At 35.3% G+C, this 23,219-nt stretch overlaps 1 protein-coding gene across 1 annotated transcript in view; it reads left to right on the forward strand.

Moving 5' to 3' along the window:
- Window positions 1-23,219, forward strand: part of LOC138699436 (uncharacterized) — an 86,530-nt gene that overhangs the window by 20,990 nt on the left and 42,321 nt on the right. Inside the window, exons 6-10 of the mRNA XM_069825301.1 lie at window positions 1,624-1,855; window positions 2,643-2,827; window positions 15,947-16,088; window positions 17,660-17,749; window positions 21,264-21,356. Of these exons, the coding sequence (XP_069681402.1) occupies window positions 1,624-1,855; window positions 2,643-2,827; window positions 15,947-16,088; window positions 17,660-17,749; window positions 21,264-21,356 (742 nt within the window). The remainder of the gene's footprint in view (window positions 1-1,623; window positions 1,856-2,642; window positions 2,828-15,946; window positions 16,089-17,659; window positions 17,750-21,263; window positions 21,357-23,219) is intronic.

Here is a 23,219-nt window from a genome sequence, read left to right on the forward strand (position 1 = left end):
GAGAACTGCTTCCAGATGTTTTCCCCTGATTTCTCCGCTCCGCGTCCCGTAGCCTTCCTTCCCCTTTGCTCCGCGTCCCGCCTCAGCGCCCGGCGAAGCCCGAGTTCCGCTTCCCCCGCGCCTCCCTACTCCACAGACGCGCGCGAAACTCCCCGAAGCGACCGGAATTTTCCAGACGGGTGCCACAATATATTTGACAATTTTTACTTCATTTTTGTCTTCCCCGACCTCAGCTGGATTGCATTTAATCCTGTATGCTATTGATTTAAGGTATCTATCTATGTTGCCATTGGTCTTATATTATTCATATTTTAGGACTGCGCCTGGTTCTGAAAATATTTCCGAGAAAGAGATGTACGTATCCAAGTATGACAACCGGATAGTTGTGTGATGACTTGCTCATTACATTTTTGTTCATCCTTTAAAACTTATATGAACTTCCAGATTGAGGGATGATGCACGATCACCAACCTATGGAATTTGCTGTGCCATGATTCCACAACAAGGAATAATCCAACATGATTAATGGCATTACTTACGGTTAACCCTATATAAGTTGCAGTCTGGTTCAAAGTTTTGTACTTCTAAAATTGAAAAATGCGAAATTAATTAGAATTGAAACCACATTCATATGAATTACTACTTACTATACAAATTTGGTCTCGGAAATAAATATGCATATTAAAAACATTCAAATTTACGTTAGGAATATACTTTGAAAGCAAAGGACTCATCATCATCAGCAGTAGCAGAAACAACATTAACTTTATATATATTATTTTTTTTTTAATGTACCGAAGTACATATGATATTTCCATGCAGATATTCTGCGTCATCAAACGATGAAAGGGTAATGGAACGGAGAAAAATTCCCTCCGGCGCCGGGATTTGAACCCGGGTTTTCAGCTCTACGTGCTGATGCTTTATCCACTAAGCCACACCGGATACCCACCCCGGCGTCGGACAGAATTGTCTCAGATTAAGCTCCAACTCTTGGGTTCCCTCTAGTGGCCGCCCTCTGCACAACGTCATAGATGTCTATGAACGTAGGACCGAAGTCCACACATGTGCTGAGGTGCACTCGTAATGAGTGACTAGTTGGCGGGATCCAACGGAATAAGCGCCGTCTTAAATCACGAAGTGATTTACGCATATCATATATATATATATATATATATATATATATATATATATATATATATATATATATTATTTTAATGTACCGAAGTACATATGATATTTCCATGCAGATATTCTGCGTCATCATACGATGAAAGAGTAATGGAACGGAGAAAAATTCCCTCCGGCGCCGGGATTTGCTTATTCTGAGACGATTCTGTCCGACGCCGGGGTGATATCCGGTGTGGCTTAGTGGATAAAGCATCAGCACGTAGAGCTGAAAACCCGGGTTCAAATACCGGCGCCGGAGGGAATTTTTCTCCGTTCCATTACTCTTTCAACATTAACTTTGTTCCGATACCTCTAATAACTTGCAGTAATTTGCTTGGTATGCTATATTCGTATTTAGATTTCTCATTCTTCACTTCCATTTACTTTGTTATAAACGTATTAAATAATTAGTATGAATCACTAATTTATTCATGTCAACATACTTTTTTTCAGTATATCTCAAATATGTTTAAGCAAATACAACACAATCTTGGGCAATTTAAATCTTATACTGAAATGGTGGAATACACATTTGAAGTATTTTTTTCTGACGGTCGGTTACGAATTGATGCGGAGACATCAGAAGAATATTACGAAGACTTCTTCGCTTGGAAGGATTCATACCCTATTGATGTTCAATATATCGCCTTAGGAACAGAGAGTTACCATGGAGTAGTAACATTTGGTAAGTCATACATCAATTACATCGAATCCTTTTGGAATTACTCTTTATCGAGGTAAGTTTTATTATTATTCATAATCCGTGATCTTTCATTTGAATTAAGTTGGAAGCTGTATTCCTAATATGCTCACGGTATAGATGTAAGCCTATGTTTACATAATTTTAATTTATTGTCTTGACATCAACTAATAACGCAATGCAAGTTAAATACGCTGTTGTACAATATTCTCACTACAAATAGTTGTAAAAAGTCTACATTAACCTTATTCACTGCATCAAGAGAAAATCTGAAAACCAATTTCACTCGTTCAGAACGAGTTCTAAAGCACTTTGGAACAGGAAACTGAGAGTTCAGAATCAGTTCAAGTCTTGTTGCAACGCAATTAAGATACTGTGCATGAGCAGGGAGTTCAGAATCGATTCTGAACCGTGCTGGAACGAATCTAAGAAATTCCAATGTAATAGTAATATCAATAAACTAAAACACTGGTTACCATAGTTCCTAGTGGATAGACAAATGAACCCACTTAAGTATATCATTTTACTAATTTTTATGGTTTATTTTTGAATACAAAGAATTTCTATAAAATTGTATCTGTTCCTTAGAAAATTAGATTTATTTAAATATAGTGATGTAAAGGTAGGATGAAATAGCTTATTTTCATTACACGAAACAGAAATATTAACTTTTGTTGTTATTAATGGTTTTTCAATATTGAAATATGAAATGCGCACAAACTGTGCAAAAGTGTGTTAGAGGTTTTTCATTATTCTACTGATGATTTTTCAGGAGGAGGTCCTTCATGGATTTTGACGGAGACATCGGGTTCTTTTGAAAGTCCTTCCTTCGTGCCAGTTTCTAACAAATTATGTGTTTCGGTCACATACTACAAAGATGAGAACAGCATCCTGGAGTTAAACGTTACCTCACACAGTGGCACGGTGAATTTCGAACCTATATCTACGTACTCCATGGTGAGTGTATTAATATGTTAAACTATGCAGGGTTTCATAAAAGTTTGGGACAAACTTTGTGGGTCTTCGAGAACACTTTCAGGAATTTGGGACAGAAAATACATACCCTAACCGCTGAAGCCTCCTTTTGGCGCCACTCTTCGTCATTGTGAACTTGCCACCTTTTTTACCGCTGAATGTTAGCTGAGCACAGATAAATGTAGAAAAAGTTGTGTTAAATAGGGCACATAGTACTGTTTTGTATCAAAGAACAGTATTGCACACTTGATATTTGTTCCAAACTTTTCTTAATGACCGTGTTCAAACCACAGACAAATAACACAGCAAGACCAACTCAATGTATCATTTCGAGCAGATATTGAAGCGATGTTAAACCCGAAAGTCGTTGCAGGAAGATATTCGAATGTGCTTTTAATTTAATATTGTTACATTTGTTACCCATCTCAAGATATTGTCCTACATACCTTCATAACGTCTCTGAGAGCGTGTGTTTGCTTTGCAAGTTATTTAAGGGGAGAGGATGGTATTTTTTTTTAACTTTTTTCCTATTTGGTGAAAATTATTAATTTTTTGTATGTAGAGAGCTCATAGCTGTGTCAACTCAACCAAATAAAAATATTTTGAAAAAAATTATTTGGGGACCCAAATTTGAAAAAAATAAACCCAATGTAGGATTGTACTAAAACCGATATATCTAAACCGTTTTTAAAAATAGATTCAAACAGTTTTTGCAATGTATTTGCAGAAGTATGTTCTACAAACTTTCTGTAACAGAATTTTGATATTGGTCTCTACGTTTGTAAAATTATCAATTAAAATGTAGTAAATTTTTTCTGATTTCCTTTCTTGCAAACAAACGGACGTATTTTTAAAATGAAATCAATTAAAAAAATTCTGTTACAGAGAAAAGTTTCCTGATAGTCTAAAGAATGTGTGTTCTAAATTTCATACATGTTTTTTTAATAGTTCAGAAATTATATTCATTTTGCCTGGCAATGTAGCAAAAAAAATGAAGTTACTGGAAACCGATAAAAGCGGGCGTGTGATTTAAAAATCCATAGCGCAGGAAGTTTAAAAAAGACGTCTCAACATCCGATAAGGGCACAAATACCCACAAAATGTTATGCAGTGCACTCCACACATATCAAAGGTTATTTTAAAGAAAAAGCAATTTTTTGAAAATTTAATTTATCGGAAACAACAATAAAATTGAGCGAGTGATTTAAAAATCCATAATGCAGGAAGTTTAAAAATGGCGATCCACACATATCACAGAGTATTTTAAAGAATTTATTTTTAATTTAGTCATTTTTCATCAAAAATACCATCCTCTTCCCTTAATACTGTTTAATATATTTCAGGAAATCTATGTTTATCTTAGCTCGAATGCTTTTCTCATTGCATGTGTGGAAAAAATGCGGTAGCTTCTGAAAATCAAGAGGCTGGGTCCTGAATATTCTTAGTTTTGTCTATCCCTAGTAAAAATTATGTTTTATTTCATATAAGCTGCATTAAATAGTTTCTTACATGAGTATACTATTGCTATCGCTCAATGACTTACACAGGTACAGAAATAAACGCTACAGAAGAATAAGCAATTAAAGACTTCAAATCCGTCTGACGTATACAAATTATACTAACAATTACACCACCAACCAATCTAATAGAAACTCAAATATAATTAATTTTTCTGAAATTAATTAAAATTACAAATACAGATGTAAACACAAGTACCGGAGCTTGTGGGAAGACTGTTGAATTGCATCGACAACTGTTGAACTGCAACTTACTCTCCGTACCAAGCGAAGCTAGTAGGCTATGACCGAAGTACACCAAACGTGTATTTGAAGTATTCGAACGCAGAACTCTAGTCATAAAAGACTAAGCCAGTATTTGTGTCTTTAATTTGCAGTTCCTACCATGAAACGTAATATTTCGTAATATTGGGCACAACCTTATTCCTCGAACTGAAAGAGAAATATTATGACATCAAATTATTATAGCTGGAAATATTCTGAATCGACAAAAAGTGTTGACAATACTATAGGCTAAATCAGGGCTGGGCACATTACGTGATTCTGAGAAATGGGCGCTGTGTGCTTTAAAGAGTGAGTCTTGCGAGCGCTCTGACGTATGCATACTATACGTCATTCAGTGTCGGTGCAGTGGTGACTCTGGAGTATGATGGCGAACTTTGAAGACGGAGCTTCCGCTCATACACTAAACCGTCCCGCTACTCCCAATACTTTTAATGTATCATGGGAGGAGTTCTGTACAATGGATTGATGTAATATCCTTATAAACTGAATGACTAGAATAACCGTGGCTCTTGTTATATTAATGCAGGGAAGGTAGCTGTAAAGCGAGTCCGCCACTGCGTGAGCGTTCTGCTCTGGCTTGGAATTGAAGTGCCTTGCGGAGCGAGAGCAGCTCTGGCCGACTAAATGGAGCCGCTCTCATGCCCGGCCCTGGGCTCTTGTTATATTAATGCAGGGAAGGTAGCTGTAATGCGAGTCCGACCAGTGATAACGAAGTATTGCATTAATTCTTCGAATTTGCGTTGGATTAACTGATACTATTTTTCAAATTGAGTACCTCACACAGAAACGACGAGTATAGATTGCTAGAGACAGTGTTCAGAATCGACGCGTTCAAAAAAATGTTATGTTTTATTTAACGACGCTCGTAACTGCAGAGGTTATATCAGCATCGCCGGTGTGCCGGAATTTTGTCCCGCAGGAGTTCTTTTATATACCAGTAAATCTACTGACATGAGCCTGTCGCATATAAGCACACCTAAATGCCATCGACCTGGCCCGGGATCGAATCCGCAACCTTGAGCATAGAAGGCCAGCGCTATAATAACTCGCTAACCAGTTCGACTCGACGCGTTCAAAATTTTATACCAGAAACCTCTACAACAAATTAAAGTTATGTTGAAAGAAAACTTGTGATATATTTCACACACTACATAAACATCCTACAGTACGTTAAGAATATTAACTTACCAATATGGACAATCTCACCACGTTGATTGATGTTACGAAGTTCTCAGAGATATCCTGTGCGGCTTTGCTGGCTGATACCTGAAAAAATAAACAATGCTTACAAGACAGGCTAATCAGTAGTGTATAAGTAGCTATAATGGGATCATAACATCCTTCCATCCCTAGGCCACTTGATATCTTGCATATTGAATATTGGTCCGATGTTTTCATTCATAAGGATATACCTAAACATTGAAAGACACTCTTTCAGCTTTCCCAATGGCGGGACTGCCTCATTGGACAAAGCATAATAAACATATTGAGTGAAAACAAAAACAGATCACAAAAGAGAAAGGAGGGGAACGAACGAAAGGGAAAATTAAGTACAGGAAAGATAATAGCATGCATATAACAGGCCTAAACATAGTAAACAAACAGATTAGACATTCGAACAAAATTCTCCCTTTTTAGGAAACAAAGTACAGGTGGTATTTTAAAATGGCAAGTGATCCTCTGATAGCAGTAAGGGAAACATCACGAATGAAGTCGTTGTTCAGCTGGAACTTCTTGCAGAAACTGACAAAGAGGCGAGGTATTGTGCCCCTAGCGCCAACCATTAGCCCAACTACTTCAATGGAGGTGAGGCGATATTTCTCCAAATAGAATGGAACTGTGGGCTCATAAATTCTGCATTTTTCTGCGTGGACTTAAGCGGGCTGTTGTTCCTGTGCCTCGAACCTGACTGTCGGGTAGATAATGCAGGCGGATGTAGAGCCTGGTGGAATGGCAAGCATGTCAATTCGCCGACAGGATCCCTCTTGAGAGATGCCATGGACTTCTTCGTGCACAGTGAGACCTTTCTTCCTCAAGGCTTCGGCAATCTTGGACCTGATTCTGTGATGTCTAGAGTTCCGCAGTGTCTCGCTGAAAGGACAGGCACCCAAAACGTGGCCAAGAGTTTCAATCTCACTGACGCAACGACGACAGTGGTTTCCGTCTCGGGACCTTCCTGGTATAGCACGCAGCGGACAAACATTAGCTGTCATTTTAAGAGCTTGTCTCCATTCACTGCTAGTGAGGCGATCAGGTTGTCGGATCCATTTATTGGCGGGAGTGAACTCCTTATAGAGGATGACGCCTTTCCCTTTCTGATTTAAAGAGCACCAACATTGAGCTCTTGTCTCAATTTTTTTTCACTTGAAGTGAATCAGAAGAGATATTTTGAAGTCCAAGTTTATTTAAACAAACCCTGAACAATCTTTAACCTTTCGCATATAATCTTTATTAATAATGTCACTGGAATTAGTATATTTTAATTTTATGAAGGATAGTAACTTGTATGTCAGTATTCGAATTGATGAACATGTAGAAGGTGAGAATTTCTCTTTGACACACGATTTGCTTTAAGCACTTACTGCATGTCAATGATAACATAACTTCAAAGCCTACTCTGTTTTTAAGTTTACTGATAACAAGATATAATTGTATTATTATTATTATTATTATTATTATTATTATTATTATTATTATTATTATTATTATTATTTATCAGAGCCCGGATATTTGGAAAAATCTATTTTTTTACTTGGTTGGCTTATGTCAATATCATATAGATTTAAATGCATTTGGAAATATTTAGGAGATGTAGGATCAATTTTTATTTTGCCTATTTAAGTTCTTGCTGCATATTTTAGGAATACGTGCGTATTTTTGTCTTTCTTGTATTTTAATAATACATTTAAAGTTTATTTATTTAGTAGGTAATTCAAAATATTTTAACAGCCAACATTTTATTACCTTCAGTTCACCCTTCTTATGTGCGAGTTTAATGTTGACTATTCCACAGTTCTAAATGTTTTTATATAACTTATTTTATTATTCAAACGAAATTACCAGTACATTTAAAATATCCTCTCGCCCACCCAAACGCCATTACTGAAAAGTACAGATTGTGTTGTCTGTAAATACTGGATTACAGGAAATAAAACTTATCTGCCAAATAAGGAAAGATAATACTACAATTGTGGTTGAGAGAAGTGCTTCTACACTAGCTTGCTTCGAACATACTCTAGTTACGTCAGTTGCTACGGAATGATTTTTCTTCTCTTGATGAAAACTGTTCTATCCGACTGAAAGCAGAATTTAACATCAGAAAATCTAAATGTATACCTTGTAATAATATACAACGAATAGCAAAGTGTGTTGCAGATTATATCATATAAATTAAGGGATATTATTATTGAATTTCCAAGTTTATAGAACCCTATTTTACCCGAAGGTATATTAGGGCTGAAATTAAATCATACATATTATAGCCTTGCAAAATTAGTTACATAAAATGTATACATAATTATATCATAAAATACACATATTACATTAAATGTGTATGACAATAAAAATCATATTTATATTATACAAAGACAAAGATATAAGATAAAATAGATATAATATATAGAAATAGATACACAATATATGAAATGCAGACATATTAACATATTACATACCGTACTTTCCCAGGATATAAAAAAGTGAGCATTTCATAGAAATGTACATAGGCCTATTACTTTTAAGGACGTATATGCCATAAAATGACATGAAATAGACATGACATACTAGTGCATGTTCAAACATAAGACATAGACATATTATATACAATGCACAGAAAAGACAAATAAAAGGAAAATTACATAAAAACATATATGATATGAAACAGTGAAAATATAGCTATTATTATTATTATTATTATTATTATTATTATTATTATTATTATTATTAATATTATTAATATTATTATTATTATTATTATTATTATTATTATTATTATTATTATTATTATTATTGTGATTATTACTATTATTATTAATAGTAATATTATTTCCTTTTATCGCAGCCTGTTTCGCTCTGTTGCATGTTATGTTAATGATAAAAAAAATAGACCCTGAATATATACAAACAAACTTAACACATTCATATATCCTATCTAATTTCATTAACTACAACTTCTCTTACTATGGCAGAAACACATAAACTAGCTATTTACAGTGAATTGTGAATATGTGATATGAATTTCTGAAATTCTCTTGAACAGCATTTCTTTTTAAACATAAAGCACAGGGGTTTTTCAAATTGGCCAGAACACGAGATGACATGTGAGAGTAATAACGGGCGAGTTCTTTCGAAAATTGGGCATCAAATAGGAGGTGATGAACAGTCTGGTCGCTTTCCTCGCATTTACACATGGATTCATTTACATTATTGATTTTGAACCGTTTAAAATATGTTTTAAATTTTCCATGGCCTGAAATGAATTGCGTAAGCACGAAATTGGGTATCATGTGTTTACAGTTTAACCTAGAGATTATTGTAGGAAAGAATAAGTCCCTAGTTAGAGAGCCGTGGCTGTATGCAGAGTGTTTAAAAAATACGGGGCATAATTTCGGGTATGTATTTCCCACATGTAGACAATCAAAATAGTTCATTACAACATGTGTCCGGAAATGCTTCATTTCCGAGTTATGGCCTTCACAACATTGAAATTCACCGGAACGTTTTTCTTTCCGCAGGTCGTTGTCATTACAGAAGATGTTCAAAATGTCCACGTCCTGCTTGACTACAGACCTCACATCGATGTCTCATTGACCTGCGAACACGATCCCAAACTTCAGGAGTATTGCGTATGTCCTCAGAACATGCCACAATTCGGTTCCGAAGGGATTCCAAATCAGGCACCGGAGACGAATGTCTTCCGATCTGGACGTTGTCGCTGTGGGTACCTCTCCTGGTACAAACGACGGGCCAGCGCAGCATTGCCGTCCGCCTTATCGTACATGAAGTGTATCTCTGCCAGCTCTTGATTTGAATACATGTCGCACAGTCTAACGCCTACACAACACTGAATGTAACCTTCGCCTCGGAATGAACTGTCAGAATGCCCTCTTTATGTCTCCTTTGACGGCAACGACCTGCGGAAAGAAAAACGTTCCGGTGAATTTCAATGTTGTGAAGGCCATAACTCGGAAATGAAGCATTTCCTGACACATGTTGTAATGAACTATTTTGATTGTCTACATGTGGGAAATACATACCTGAAATTATGCCCCGTATTTTTTAAACACCCTGTATATTAGACTGTGCTATTATCCCTTAAGGGTACATGTACGTGAACGACCACAAATATTATCAGAAAATGCAGACTCTAAATTTCTAAAATTTTATAAGGAAATGAACTCATAATTGGACAAAAATTACAAGGTACCTCAACAAGATTTACTAGAACTTAAATATAAGTAAAAGTATAAAAAGTTTATAAATAATATTTTTTAGAATTCACTTTTTACTTTAAATTAAATTTTCCAAAATTTGAAAATTTTCACACATATTGTTTCATAACTCCACAACCATTAGAGACAGAATTCTGAAATTTTGTACACTGATGTAACATGCATTTATGCAAAAGGCAGACTACAATAACGCCCATTTCTTTGAAAACAGAAAAATTAGGTGACAAAATATTATGTAAATTTTAATATATTTTATATAGGACAAATAAAAAATTCATTATATTAAAATAAACAACTATACATGTCTGAGAGTAGTCTACTTTTCAGAAATAAGTGTTTATTACATGCAGGAAAAATATTAAAGATGTCGGAGAGACCAAAACAATGTTATGGTTACCAAATGATGTAACTGCAGACTTTTTTGTTTTTTTTTTCATACTCTGATAAAACTGGTTTGAAAAATATTATTAGCAACTTTTCTTTTTATACTTTTATCAGATATTTAAGTTCTAATAAGTCTTGTTGTGGTACGTTGTAATTTTTGTCCAATTGTGAGTTCATTTCCTTATAAAATTTTATAAATTTAGAGCCTGCATTTTCTGACAATATTTGTGGTCGTTCACGTACATATATCCTTAATTTACGACATGAGTGTTTCATTTTCACAGATAGTTCTCGTATGTTTGTCAACGAGAATGAGGTGGCCGTCGGCAGTGCTTTCGTCTGTTTCGAAAGGGAACAAGAAACCCATTATCAACAGTTTAAACTTAACAAGTGTTGTACAGTTTTCCAAGCTGAAATGCTTGCAGTTGATAAAGCTGTTGAGTGGTGTATCAGCAAAGACTGCAGTGCACTTATTTTCAGTGATTCGCAGGCAACTTTGAACTGTATTAGGGACAAATATAATATGCATATGATTGGCGTAAATGTCAGACTCAATATTGCAAAATCAAGGAAACATATTTGTTTAAACTGGGTTCGAGGGCTCTCGGGTATCTTAGGGAATGAAAGGGCAGACCAGCTAGCCAAGCTTGCCTGTTCCATGAATGCCGTAGACAATTACCATTAGGCCTAAAATTCCTGTCAGTTTCATAAAACATAAATTAAGGGACTAGGAAGAAAAGACTTTCGCATTGTCTGTAATGAGGCGATATTAGCGATCCTAGTGGTCAGCAACTATCTATGGATGCATATTTACTACGTATTGAGCTTCGTGACTGTATATACTAGACTGTGATATTAGTATGTTATGCAACGAGTGTATAATGGTAGTAATTAAGACGCGAATATGTTTATGAAATGAACGTGAGTTTTATAATTTTCATATGAGGAAACATCGCTATTGAGGCCGGTGTGGTACTAATAATATTAAAACTTATTCAGAGAGGAGAATCTTTTTCTCCATTTGGGAATGAATACAGTAATGCAGAAGGTGGAGAAAAAATCCCAGGAGGGAACAATTTCTCCGGCTTTTCCCTTTCAATTCGAAATCTGCCTGTGTTACAGAAGTTGTTCAAAGTGGTGTCTGTCTGCATTCACACATCCCCGACATCCTTTGATGAAATTATAATTCACTCGCGAAAGTTTTTCTTCCGTAATTTTATTCTTCTAATTTCTGTTCTTATATTGAATTTGAGTCCGTCTATATTGAAGGGATTATTCTATAGACTCCATTTTAGGGTTCTCCACCAATAACAGTCGCACACGTTTCGATACGAGGAATATGCGGGCCACTTTACCCCATTATCTCCTGGAGTAGTTGCCTCATAAGTGGTGCATTGTTGGTATCACTTATGAGGTTCAAATCTGTTTTCGTACAGTTGAATATACAACAATCCTCTAGAAATGATTCTATCAGCAAATATCTTCCTTATTATAGTCATTCTGGAAGATCTCAACACTTTTAAGAAAAGCAGCAATTGCGAGCACTGTTCCTAGTGAAAACAGTTCTAACTATATGAGATCTGTGTTGACTGTGTTTGTAATCTCTGTGTAAGCGAATCTCGTGGCTCAAAGTTATGTTTTACGTTCACGGAAAGCAATAAATACAATGCGTGAGTTACACTTTTATTTCCGGTCATGATATATACAGTATTATCTTTAGTTTATTTTACTTTGAATGGATGTGCGTGATATTAGTAGATACACAAATTAATGAATACACATTTTACAGGTTAGTAAAGACGTCAAAATAATTATCCTATAAAATTATCTTTGTTTCGGGTTTGCTGTCGTCTATTGAAGGTATAACTCGGGGAAATTTCGACACTGTGTTTCAAGGAGATCTCGACATGTATGTATTTATTAACACTATAATTGGGTATACACCCGGTGGTAGTGATATATAATATGCAATAATTACAATTACATGAAATAAAATAAAATAAACGTAAATGAAATAAAATAAAGTAAACGTAAATCTATAAATAGTAGATGCAATAAACCTAGGCCTATAAATAAAAACTATTCTATAATAACGCCTACGATAAGCAAAAGTAAATCTAACTTATAAGTACTTCTATTTCACCGATCTATTACCCATTTAAGTAATTACATATCACCTTAATTAATTATATACGAACTTAATTACTTACATATCATCTTAATTAATTACATATCACCTTAATTTATTTACATATCAACTAAATTACATATCATCTTAATTAATTACATATCAACGTAATTAATTATATATCAACTCAATTAATTACATGACACAACTTAAATAATTACACTGCACCTACAATTACATTTTCAGTCTAATCTTCTCAATCTTTCCTTAAAAGTATTGATTTTAAGAGGACCACCCTGAAAGATTGCCACAGGTAAGCTGTTCCAGTCTACTATTGTGCGGTTAACAAAGGAAAATTTTGCCACGTCCGTTCTTTGTTTTCTACATTTAAACTTCCTAATATGGTCAGACCTTCCTAAGTATGATGGTGTTGCTAATCTAGCATTCATATCGGTCCATGCTTTGTGTCTCATTTGTGCCTTGAACCATGCGGTGATTCTGGTTTTTCGTCGCCTTGACTTGAGAAGTTCCCACCCTAAGTCTTTTACTATCTCCTCACTATGTCCCTTCCCCATTTTGACATATTTTGCTGCCTTGCGTTGGACCTTTTCTATTGAATCGATTTGGTTTTGTCTGTATGGATCCCAACCTACTGCTCCATATTCCATAATTGGGCGACATGTGTCGATTTCGATTGTGGTCCTTCTTAGATGACCTGAGGGGCTGTGTCTATCAAAAATGTTTGTGTTTCTTTGTCTTAGGGGAGTTTGCAATCCTTCATAGAGCTTTTTAGTGCCACTTTGTTCGTCTATCTGGTGTCTGCCTGCAGGTATGAAACTACTCATCTTCCATTCAATCAATCTTAATTAAACTTTATATTTTAATTTTCATTGATATCGGACAAATAGTAAAAGTCACAACTCTCTATACAAACATGGAAGATCAATTAGTTCAGCATATCCTTCGGCTTGATTCTAAAGGCTATATGGATTAACAAATTAATAACGTAGGAGAAATGACGTCCTGGCGTACTGCAGGATAGCATATTTGGATAGATCTGGTTCTAGCCGAAAATTGATGTGAAATTCGCTTTGAAGAAGACATTACCACTCCCCCAAGAACACCACAGACACCATCTCCACAAGGACATTTACGTTTGCCTAATTCCTCACCTACTGATACTTTTTTTTTTAAGAACTGTTGCTAGTTCCGCTGCTAACACTTCATCTGGTGGCAAAATAGAAAACTGCAAGACTCAGACACAGTAACGTCTGAAAACTATAGGAAACAGTTGAAGGAGACTAAACAGTAAAAAGAAGTTAGGCTTTCCCACAGATGGAGGCCATCTAATGCTCGGCGTGTATGGGGAGAAAGCTAGTTCATCAAACAATCTGGACAATAAAAAACCTATTGTGTCGTGTATAGTGAGCATTACTATGATTGCAGTGCTACAGAACTTTGGTTTCTGTGTGCTGGACAATGCGAAAAATGGTTTCACGAGGTATGAGTGGAAAATGGCAACGATGAAAAATTCACATGTGACCAACGTGTGTAAGAGTAGGTATTATACAATATTTATATACATTTGTGGAGCAAAATTTTTGTTGTAAATGTTGGGTTTTAAAGTGTTTCTTATGTTTGTCATACTATATGTCGAAATCTCCCCTATTATGTGAGAAGTCGACACTTTTTGCAGGACTCTATTCTACACTAGCTTGCTTCGAACATACTCTAGTTACGTCAGTTGCTACAGAACGATTTTTTTTCTCTTGATGAAAACTGTTCTATTCGACTGAAAGCAGAATTTAACATCAGAAAATCTAAATGTATACCTTGTAATATTTTCTTGTATTTTCTTTTTTAAATACAGAGATATAAAATAATCACATTGGCTCCAGATATGTGAAATGTACAGAAAATATATCCACACATATTAGGGAAAAAATAAGAATAAAAATTGCATCAGTTGTTCGCGAAATTGACATTTTTCCTTAGCGTATCGAGATGTTCCTAAACGATCATAATTCCAGTGGCAGTGTGGACCGTGGGAGGGCTTTTTTTTTTTTTTTTTTTTTTTTTTTTTTGAAAATATGCATTTTGTCTCCCATTATGTAACAGCAAACTGAATTTCATTTATTGTGGATTTCCTGTGTTCCAGTATCTATTGTTCCGAAGCAATATGACCACGCAAATCAGATCATGCTTATCTGAGAAAATCATACAATAACAATATCATCAACAGTGTTTTGTGAAACTCAGCTACATAAATTCTTTCGGTGGTGAGCCGCAGACGACTTTACAACGGAGGAACCCCGAAACGTGTAGGGGAGAGTCGGGTAGTATCGGACATCGGGTAATATCGGACATTGAGTTTCTTTCATCTACCACACGATGATAGTACCTGATTGACATGGTTACGTTTCTGTGATGTCGCATAGAGAAACGTAACCATGTCATTCAGGTACTACCATATGGTGGTAGATGAAAGAAACGCACTGTCCGATACTACCCGATGTCCGATACTACCCGATTCTCCCCTAATTATGATGGCGAAATGAATCCGAGACACAACGTCGAAAGTTACAAAGAAATTTTACTTCAATTTGTTGAGAGAAATCTTAGGAAAAAACCTCAACCAGGTAACTTATACCAACCAGGATTTGAATCCGTGCTCTCTCGTTTCACGGTCAGACATGCCACAGCGGTGGACTGAACGTTTATGGGTGTTCACCACACTTTCGTTTTCGAGAACCAAAAATTCAATTACTGCTCGCTGTTTGTAACGGAAGTCTGCAACAGACGCTATTGTACCACTTTACTACAACTCTGCCATCTGTCGGAATTACTTGTAATCGGATACAAGCGCGGGAGAAACTTCAGATTTCAAGTCCTCAAAATTTGGATAGACTGGTGAAATTCTGAAACTTCCTTACCTCATATTTAAGATTTGAAGCAAGTAAGAATCTAAGTAGCCTGCCATATTCTGTGAAAATAGTCACTTTACTAACTATTTATACAATTAGAGCTATAACATAAATAAAGATTAAAGTCCAAACTCGTTCCTTTATCGTTTTATTAAACGTTCACAGACGGTGGGACGCGCATATACCAACAGCTTCAACATATGACTTGTTTTCTTATGAAGTTAGACAATGGCACATAACACCTTCTTTACTTCAAGTCTTCATTTCTATTAGCTGGGTATAAAATTATAGAACTCACAACTGCTTACAGCAAGTTAAAATGAAACTTCATAATTATATACTTCATGTTATGTCTCACTTTGTGCCTTATTCCTCAGTTTAATATTCAAGATTCTATCATCTGTCAATATTTCCAGGAAGGAGGATGGAAAACTACGAGGTACGTAGCACAGTTTCCGGAAGACACTACACGCGAATTAGTGACCGTCTGGTTAACAGCCCAAAATCCAGATGAATCTACATTTCTTGTACAGAGAATTGCAGGATGCAATGGCGAAGGTAATGCTTGTTATCTTCTTAATAGTGTTTGTGAAAAACAAGATAGTGATTAAGAAATGGTTCAGCAGGGGACATGTGCCAAACTGTAGGGAAATGTAGTTTTACTAAATGTTGGCAAACTGTAAAAAACTGTTTAAAAATATTCTGCTATTGAATTTCATTGAACATTTTTTCCAACTTATTGTCCATGCATTAACATATTATTCAGCACTACTGACAAATATATATATATATATATATATTGAACTGGTAATGGAAATTACTGGAAAACGACTGAACATATTTTAATGAATAACCCCCCCCCCCCATTTTGAAGCTTGCGGAAAAACAGTATCTTTCAGTGAAATGTCAATATTCTTACATAATTTTATTATTTTCCAAAATCCATCAGTCGTCAGTTTTGAGAACTAATGGCTTTTCAGAATAAGACAAAACACACACACTACAATAAACAATATTACACGAAGGCCATGACCTGCAGGATTTGCTCAGATTTTCTGGCATCATAGTGCCAATATGTCGATCTTCCTTTGTGCAACACATCTATATTTGATATTAAAAACTTCAAGACTTACTGAAAAGAATTTACAGGTCTGATTCTCTGGTTTGTAATTTTCTGAATACAGCTGTGTATTGGATATTAAAAATTATAAAACTTAAGAATGTTTCATGAAATTTAAAATGAAATATCATAGTTAATGCCATGATACGAGCATTCGTCACTAATTATATGCATTATTGCTATATTGATGTTATGAAAGTGAAACCTTTTTGAGTTATATAAGTAGACGTATATAAGAATTTAAATCAGATTTTCATTGCTATAATTTATTGAGTAACGGTTATATATACCGGGTGTTTCAGACCACCCGAATCAGCCTTTTTTCTCGGAAACGGTACGATACTGGTTGTTCATAAAAATTTTTGATAACCAAAACCTATGTAAAGAATCGATTAGTGGTAGTACCATTTGCCGTAACAAACCGGAAGTAGGGGTACCTGTGGTGAACTTCGAAATTTCAAATGAGAACATGGGTCATTGAACGTACCATTGGAAACTACTTTTAAATAGAAACAACTTTTATTGAATTTTTTTTCTAACTTTTATTGTTTACTCACAAAGCAACAAAAATGGTATCTTCTTAGAAATGCTGCTGTTATGTACGGACCCTATTCATAGTGAGTGTTCAAAATGTACGCCACCTTGTGCTAAAGAATGTTCTGATCACCTCCTAACATCCGTGATTGGACTTCAGCACGATGAGAGACCCACAGGCTTCTCTAATTCTTTGTTTCGTGTCTTCTCGAGTTGTTGCACGCACCTGGTAGACCATGTATTTAATTCTCTTCCACCTCTGCGCGCAGCATTTTAAAAACGTCAGAACTTAAAAAATGGCGGATGGAGGCTAATATAGAACAAAAACGTACACAAATGTGTAAAGTCATTATTTATGTCAAAAACCAAACATTGAAATTTTTTGCCACCCCGGCTGTTAAAGCAAATTCATTTCAAATAGACTTGACAGTTGCTTGTTTTCAAATGAAAGCCTTGTATGTTACTGTTTTTACAGACTTGGAGGACATAGTGGTGTTGGGAGAGACAGGAACAATTCCTGAGTACGGATATGACGTGGCTGTGGTACGTTCTTCGGACGATCAAGGTAAGGTTTTCAATATAAGAACATTTTTCGAAGGAAAACGGATGTCACAAAATCTAATATAAAGGGTTAGTTAAAGGTCCCGCACCACCTAAATAACTTTTGAAGCATGTGGTTCAGTGATATGGAACTTTGTATATGAGGATAGCCATATACTAAGAACTCAATAATGGTATTACCGAGTTTTTTCTACTTCCGGTTTCACCGGAAGTAACTCCAACTCTCTTATTTTAAATGGAACACCCAATATTTTTATTTTTTTATTTTTGAATAGTGCTTATTAAGAGATTTTCAAAAAGTACCCACACTTGATACATCTGTACAAATTCAGTGTTGCTAAGTCAAGAAAACAGGAAAGTGTATCGAATATTAAAATAATAAACGCACCACCTAAATAACTTTTGAAGCATACGGTTCAGTGATATGAACTTGGTACATGAGGATAACAATATATACTAAGAACTCGATAATGGTATTACCGAGTTTTTTCTATTTCCGGTTTAACCGGAAGTAACTCCAACTCTCTTATTTTAAATGGAACACCCAATATATTATTTTATTTTTGAATAGTACTCATTAAGAGCTTTTCAAAAATTACCCACACTTGATACTTCTGTACAAATTCAGTGTTGCTAAGTCAAGGAAGCAGAAAAGTGTATCGAATATTAAAATAATAAAGGCACCACCTAAATAACTTTTGAAGCATACGGTTCAGTGACATGAAACTTGGTATGTGAGGATAATCATATGCTAAGAACTCAATAATGGTATTACCGAGTTTTTTATACTTCCGGTTTAACCGGAAGTAACTCCAACTCTCTTATTTTAAATGGAACACCCAATATATATATATATATATATATATATATATATATATATATATATATATAATTGTGTTCATTAAGAGCCTTTCAAAAAGTACCCACACTTGATACTTCTGTACACATTCAGTGTTGCTAAGTCAAGAAAACAGAAAAGTGTATCGAATATTAAAATAATGAAATAAAAACAAAACAAAGCTAGCTCACCTTCTAAATTATGTGTTCAAATTGGTAGCCCTCAGCTGCTTTACGATGTGTCACTCGATCATAGAAACCATTTAAGGAATGATTTAACCAGGCTTTAGGAATATCTTGCACTACTTCCATTTTTATTTAGCAACACTGAATTTGTACAGAACTATCAAGTGTGGGTACTTTTTGAAAAGCTCTTAATGACCACTATTCAAAAATGAACAAATATATTGGGTGTTCCATTTAATATAAGAGAGTTGGAGTTACTTCCGGTTAAACGGAAGTAGAAAGAACTCGTAATACCATTATTGAGTTCTTAGTATATGGTTATTCCCACATACCAAGTTTAATGTCACTGAACTACATTCTTCAAAAGTTATTTAGGTGGTGCGGGACTTTTAACTAATCCTGTATATATTCTTTTTAGATCATCGTATTCTTTTGTTATACTTACTCATGCTGTTTACATATCTCGCAAGTTAAAAATACCACACGTTGTCTGGTTACTATAAAAAAAAAGAAGAAAAACAGTACTTTTGTGTTTATTCACTTATGTTACATAACTTATGTTTTTGAAAACAATGACCATAACAACTGACGAAGTTAAGCAATTTCTGAAATCAATGTGTGTATTTTCATACTTCATTCTAGATTGGAGTTCGTAACCACGCAAACGAAAGCACTTGTGAAGAATTTTGCGAACTGTTGAACTAGGTACTTGCAATTCCTCTCTACCCTGGGTCTAATTGACTAACGTGGACTTATAGCGAATGACTGACCTCCAGATCCACATTCTCTTTGGTTGCATGCTTTTAGGATAATTTCTTGTTTTTAAAACAATCTTCCAGTGCCTCGTAGAGTTCTATTCCACGTGTGAGAGGATCCACATTCTATTCTCTTCGTGCACGCCGCTAAATGCTTGCAACTGTATAGTTTTGCAAACCAGAGCATGCACTGCACTTTGCGCTGAGGCTGCCACATCTTAACTAACAATGAAACAACTGATGCATAACCTTTCCTCATTCAGATTCTGCGCTTGCGCCGCAGATGACGTAACAATGACTCTACAAGAGTGACAGAACAAATCTCGGCGAGATTTTCTATGGATTGCGCTTTACGTTGCAAAATTATTATAATGTACAATAAATTATCAACAGTAATCTCACTAGAGGTTTTGATTTTATAGATAAACCTGCGAGTGGAACACGAGAAGAAAGTGTATAAAGATTAGAAGTAACAAAGTACTCCAATACAATAAAATATTAATTGGCTTACGAAAATACAACTGTCTTCAAATTATTATTGTACCATCTCAACATTACGCTAGATGGCTGTAGTGTTTTATGATTATGTTTTCTTACTATCAGTTGTGCCAACTATGGAATCTTCATTGAACTCTGTGGACGGTTACTAGTCAAAAAGGCTTTGTTGATTCAGTTTCATTTTTATTAAAATATTTGCATTCCACTTCAATCATCCGGATCCCAGTAATCAACGTCACTTGACAGATGATTTTCAACAAATCTTAGTATTAAACAATCTCTGATACGTGACTATCCATAATATCATGTAGCAGAAGTTATAACAAACATAACCTAAATAATATGAACAAGTGTTAGAAAAGTTTTAATTAGGGACGATGAAATAAACAAGAAAAGTTTTAATTAACGATGATGAAATAAAAAATAAACTTGAATAATTTTAAAAGAAACAATTATTGAAAGTACAATTTTAAAATTTGAATGTTTTAGTGGTTGGTGGTTCAGTTGATGTTATATTGGACGTGTGCGTAAAAGAAGTGAACTCGTTGATGTACATGGTGTATCCCTCAACTTATTCAGGATTTCCGAATGGTGCTCTTCATATATGACCAGCGATCTTTATTAATTCTTGTTCTTGAATGCCAATGCGAGTCATATTTGAAAGTGCTGTGCATCGACTGGAGTGGTTTGTAATTTTCTGTTTTTTGACGTCCAGACCAGTGCAGTTTGAAATGTTGGCAAACAAAGAAACAAATGCTAGGGTAGTGATAAAAATAAACAAATGCTAGGGAAGCGATAAAATTAAACAAATGCTAGGGACGCGATAAAATTAAACAAATGCTAGGGACGCGATAAAATTGTGCGATAAGCAGCCATGATTGGTTGAAAGACGTCCTTTCGTACCGTTTTATTGGTCAAAAGTAGTGTGACGTAGTAAAAGTGTAATAGTCGCATTAATATGTTTACCTTTAGGCTGGACATGCTATATTATAAAATACAAAGTTCAAAACTTCAAAAAACTTCCAGTACCATTTCCCAAAACTGCAACTTTCAGCAACAATGAAGAACCACATTCCCACAATGTGGTTGACAAAGTAACAAGAAAATAAAGCGGATACTTTTGCGTTGAATACATACGATTCAGAATTTATACTCTCCCTTTACTAAATCCTAGAAAAGCAATGGTCTATGGATTTATAATGCTACTAGTTATCTTTATTTTTCCTATGGTTTTCCTTTCAGATTCCCTGATGTGTGAAAATGGTGGGAAGTATGACAAGGAAAGGCGGGGATGCATTTGTCCTGCAGGCTTTATTGGCAAAATTTGCGAGATTGGTAAGTGTGAACCACACTCTGTCAATAGCTTGTGGCAATATTAGTACAAATCTGAATATTGTCCTCTTATTATAAACTAGCCGTACCCGTGCGCTGCGCTGCACCCGTTAGAAATAAATATAAAGTAATTACTTAATTAAAATAGGACGTTTGATCCAGGGAACATTCGTGTTTGATAGAAGAATAAATCGTTTAATATGCAAGCTTTCGTTCTTCCTCTTCCAAAAGTCAAAGTTCCCACCGACCCGAACGACTATAGACCAATCAGTATCCTGCCAGCCATATCAAAAGCACTGGAAAGAATCGTACACAGACAAATTACTAACTACATGAACGAACACAAACTATTCGACAAGTATCAGTCAGGTTTCAGAGCTGGACACAACACAAGCACTGCTCTACTTAAAGTGACAGAAGACATTCGTGAAGCAATCGACTCTAATAAAGTAACAATACTAACACTTCTTGACCTTAGCAAAGCTTTCAACTCTGTAAATTTCGACCTGCTCACCCATAAATTGAGAAATCTGCATTTGTCAGAGACTGCTGTGAGTTGGTTCGAATCCTACTTACGGGAAAGACAACAATGTATTGTATCCGGGAATCGAAGCTCTTCCTGGCTTAACATAACATCAGGTATACCACAGGGTTCGGTACTCGGACCATTGTTGTTCACAATATATGTCAGTGATATTACATCTCATGTAAGGCATTGTAACTATCACTTGTATGCTGACGACCTTCAATGCTACATCTCTTCCCGCTTAGATCGAATAAATGACGCTATAGATAAATTGAACAAAGACATTAACTCGATTGTGACATGGACAAAGAAATTCCATCTTAATATCAATCCTGGAAAGACACAAGCAATCATATTAGGACACAAACGGCAAACCGACGCTGTAAAGCACCTCGACATTTCCCCCGTTAAAGTAAGTACAGTGCATATCCCTTTCAGTTCTTCGGTAAAAAATCTTGGCATTCACATGGATAATAATCTCAACTGGGACATGCAAATCACAGAAACCTGCAGAAAAGTATATTCTATTATTCATGTGCTAAAAAGGATAAATGTTCATCTTCCCTCTTGCTTAAAAAAGTCCCTTGTGCAGACACTTGTATTTCCCTATTTTGACTATGCTGACATTTTACTGACTGACCTTTCCAGCGACAACAAAATGAAACTTCAACGTGCTCATAATTTGTGTGTACGTTTTGTAAGCAATGTTCGTAAATATGATCATATTACCCCATCCCTGGAAGCAATAGGTTGGCTTAAACTAGATAAGAAAAGAAATTTACATTCACTTCTCTTTCTCTTCGAAATCTTGAACTCTTCTATTCCTTCGTACCTGTCGTCTCGCTTCACTTACCTTTCTTCCCACCACAATCTGAACACACGCTCTCGCCATGAAACAATACTAACAATACCATCCCATCGCACCTCCTCATACTCATCCTCTTTCACAATAGCCCTGCCAAGACTCTGGAATTCGTTACCTGCTAGCATCAGGGACTGTCGAAATAAAATTCAATTCAAACGCAAACTTACTAGGCACTTGGTCAGTAATTGAGACTCGTTCAGACATGGTTTCTTGTAAATAGTTCTTTTAATCTACCACAAAATATGTCAATATCCGGTAATTTCATCACTATAGAATTTTGTTATTGTAGGTTTAATATGTAATTTAGTAAATACAAAAATATTCTTTGTTCTTAACTTCTATGATAAAATGTCTAGCTTTCATTAATCAGGTATTCTTGTCGTACTTTAATTTTTATTGTAATTGTAATTGTAAATTTAATATTAATTGTAATCTTATTGTTCATGTTATAGTTGTAATCCCCTGGTAGAGGGGC

This window comes from Periplaneta americana, chromosome 5, assembly GCF_040183065.1.
Source record: "Periplaneta americana isolate PAMFEO1 chromosome 5, P.americana_PAMFEO1_priV1, whole genome shotgun sequence".
NCBI classification, from domain to species: domain Eukaryota; kingdom Metazoa; phylum Arthropoda; class Insecta; order Blattodea; family Blattidae; genus Periplaneta; species Periplaneta americana.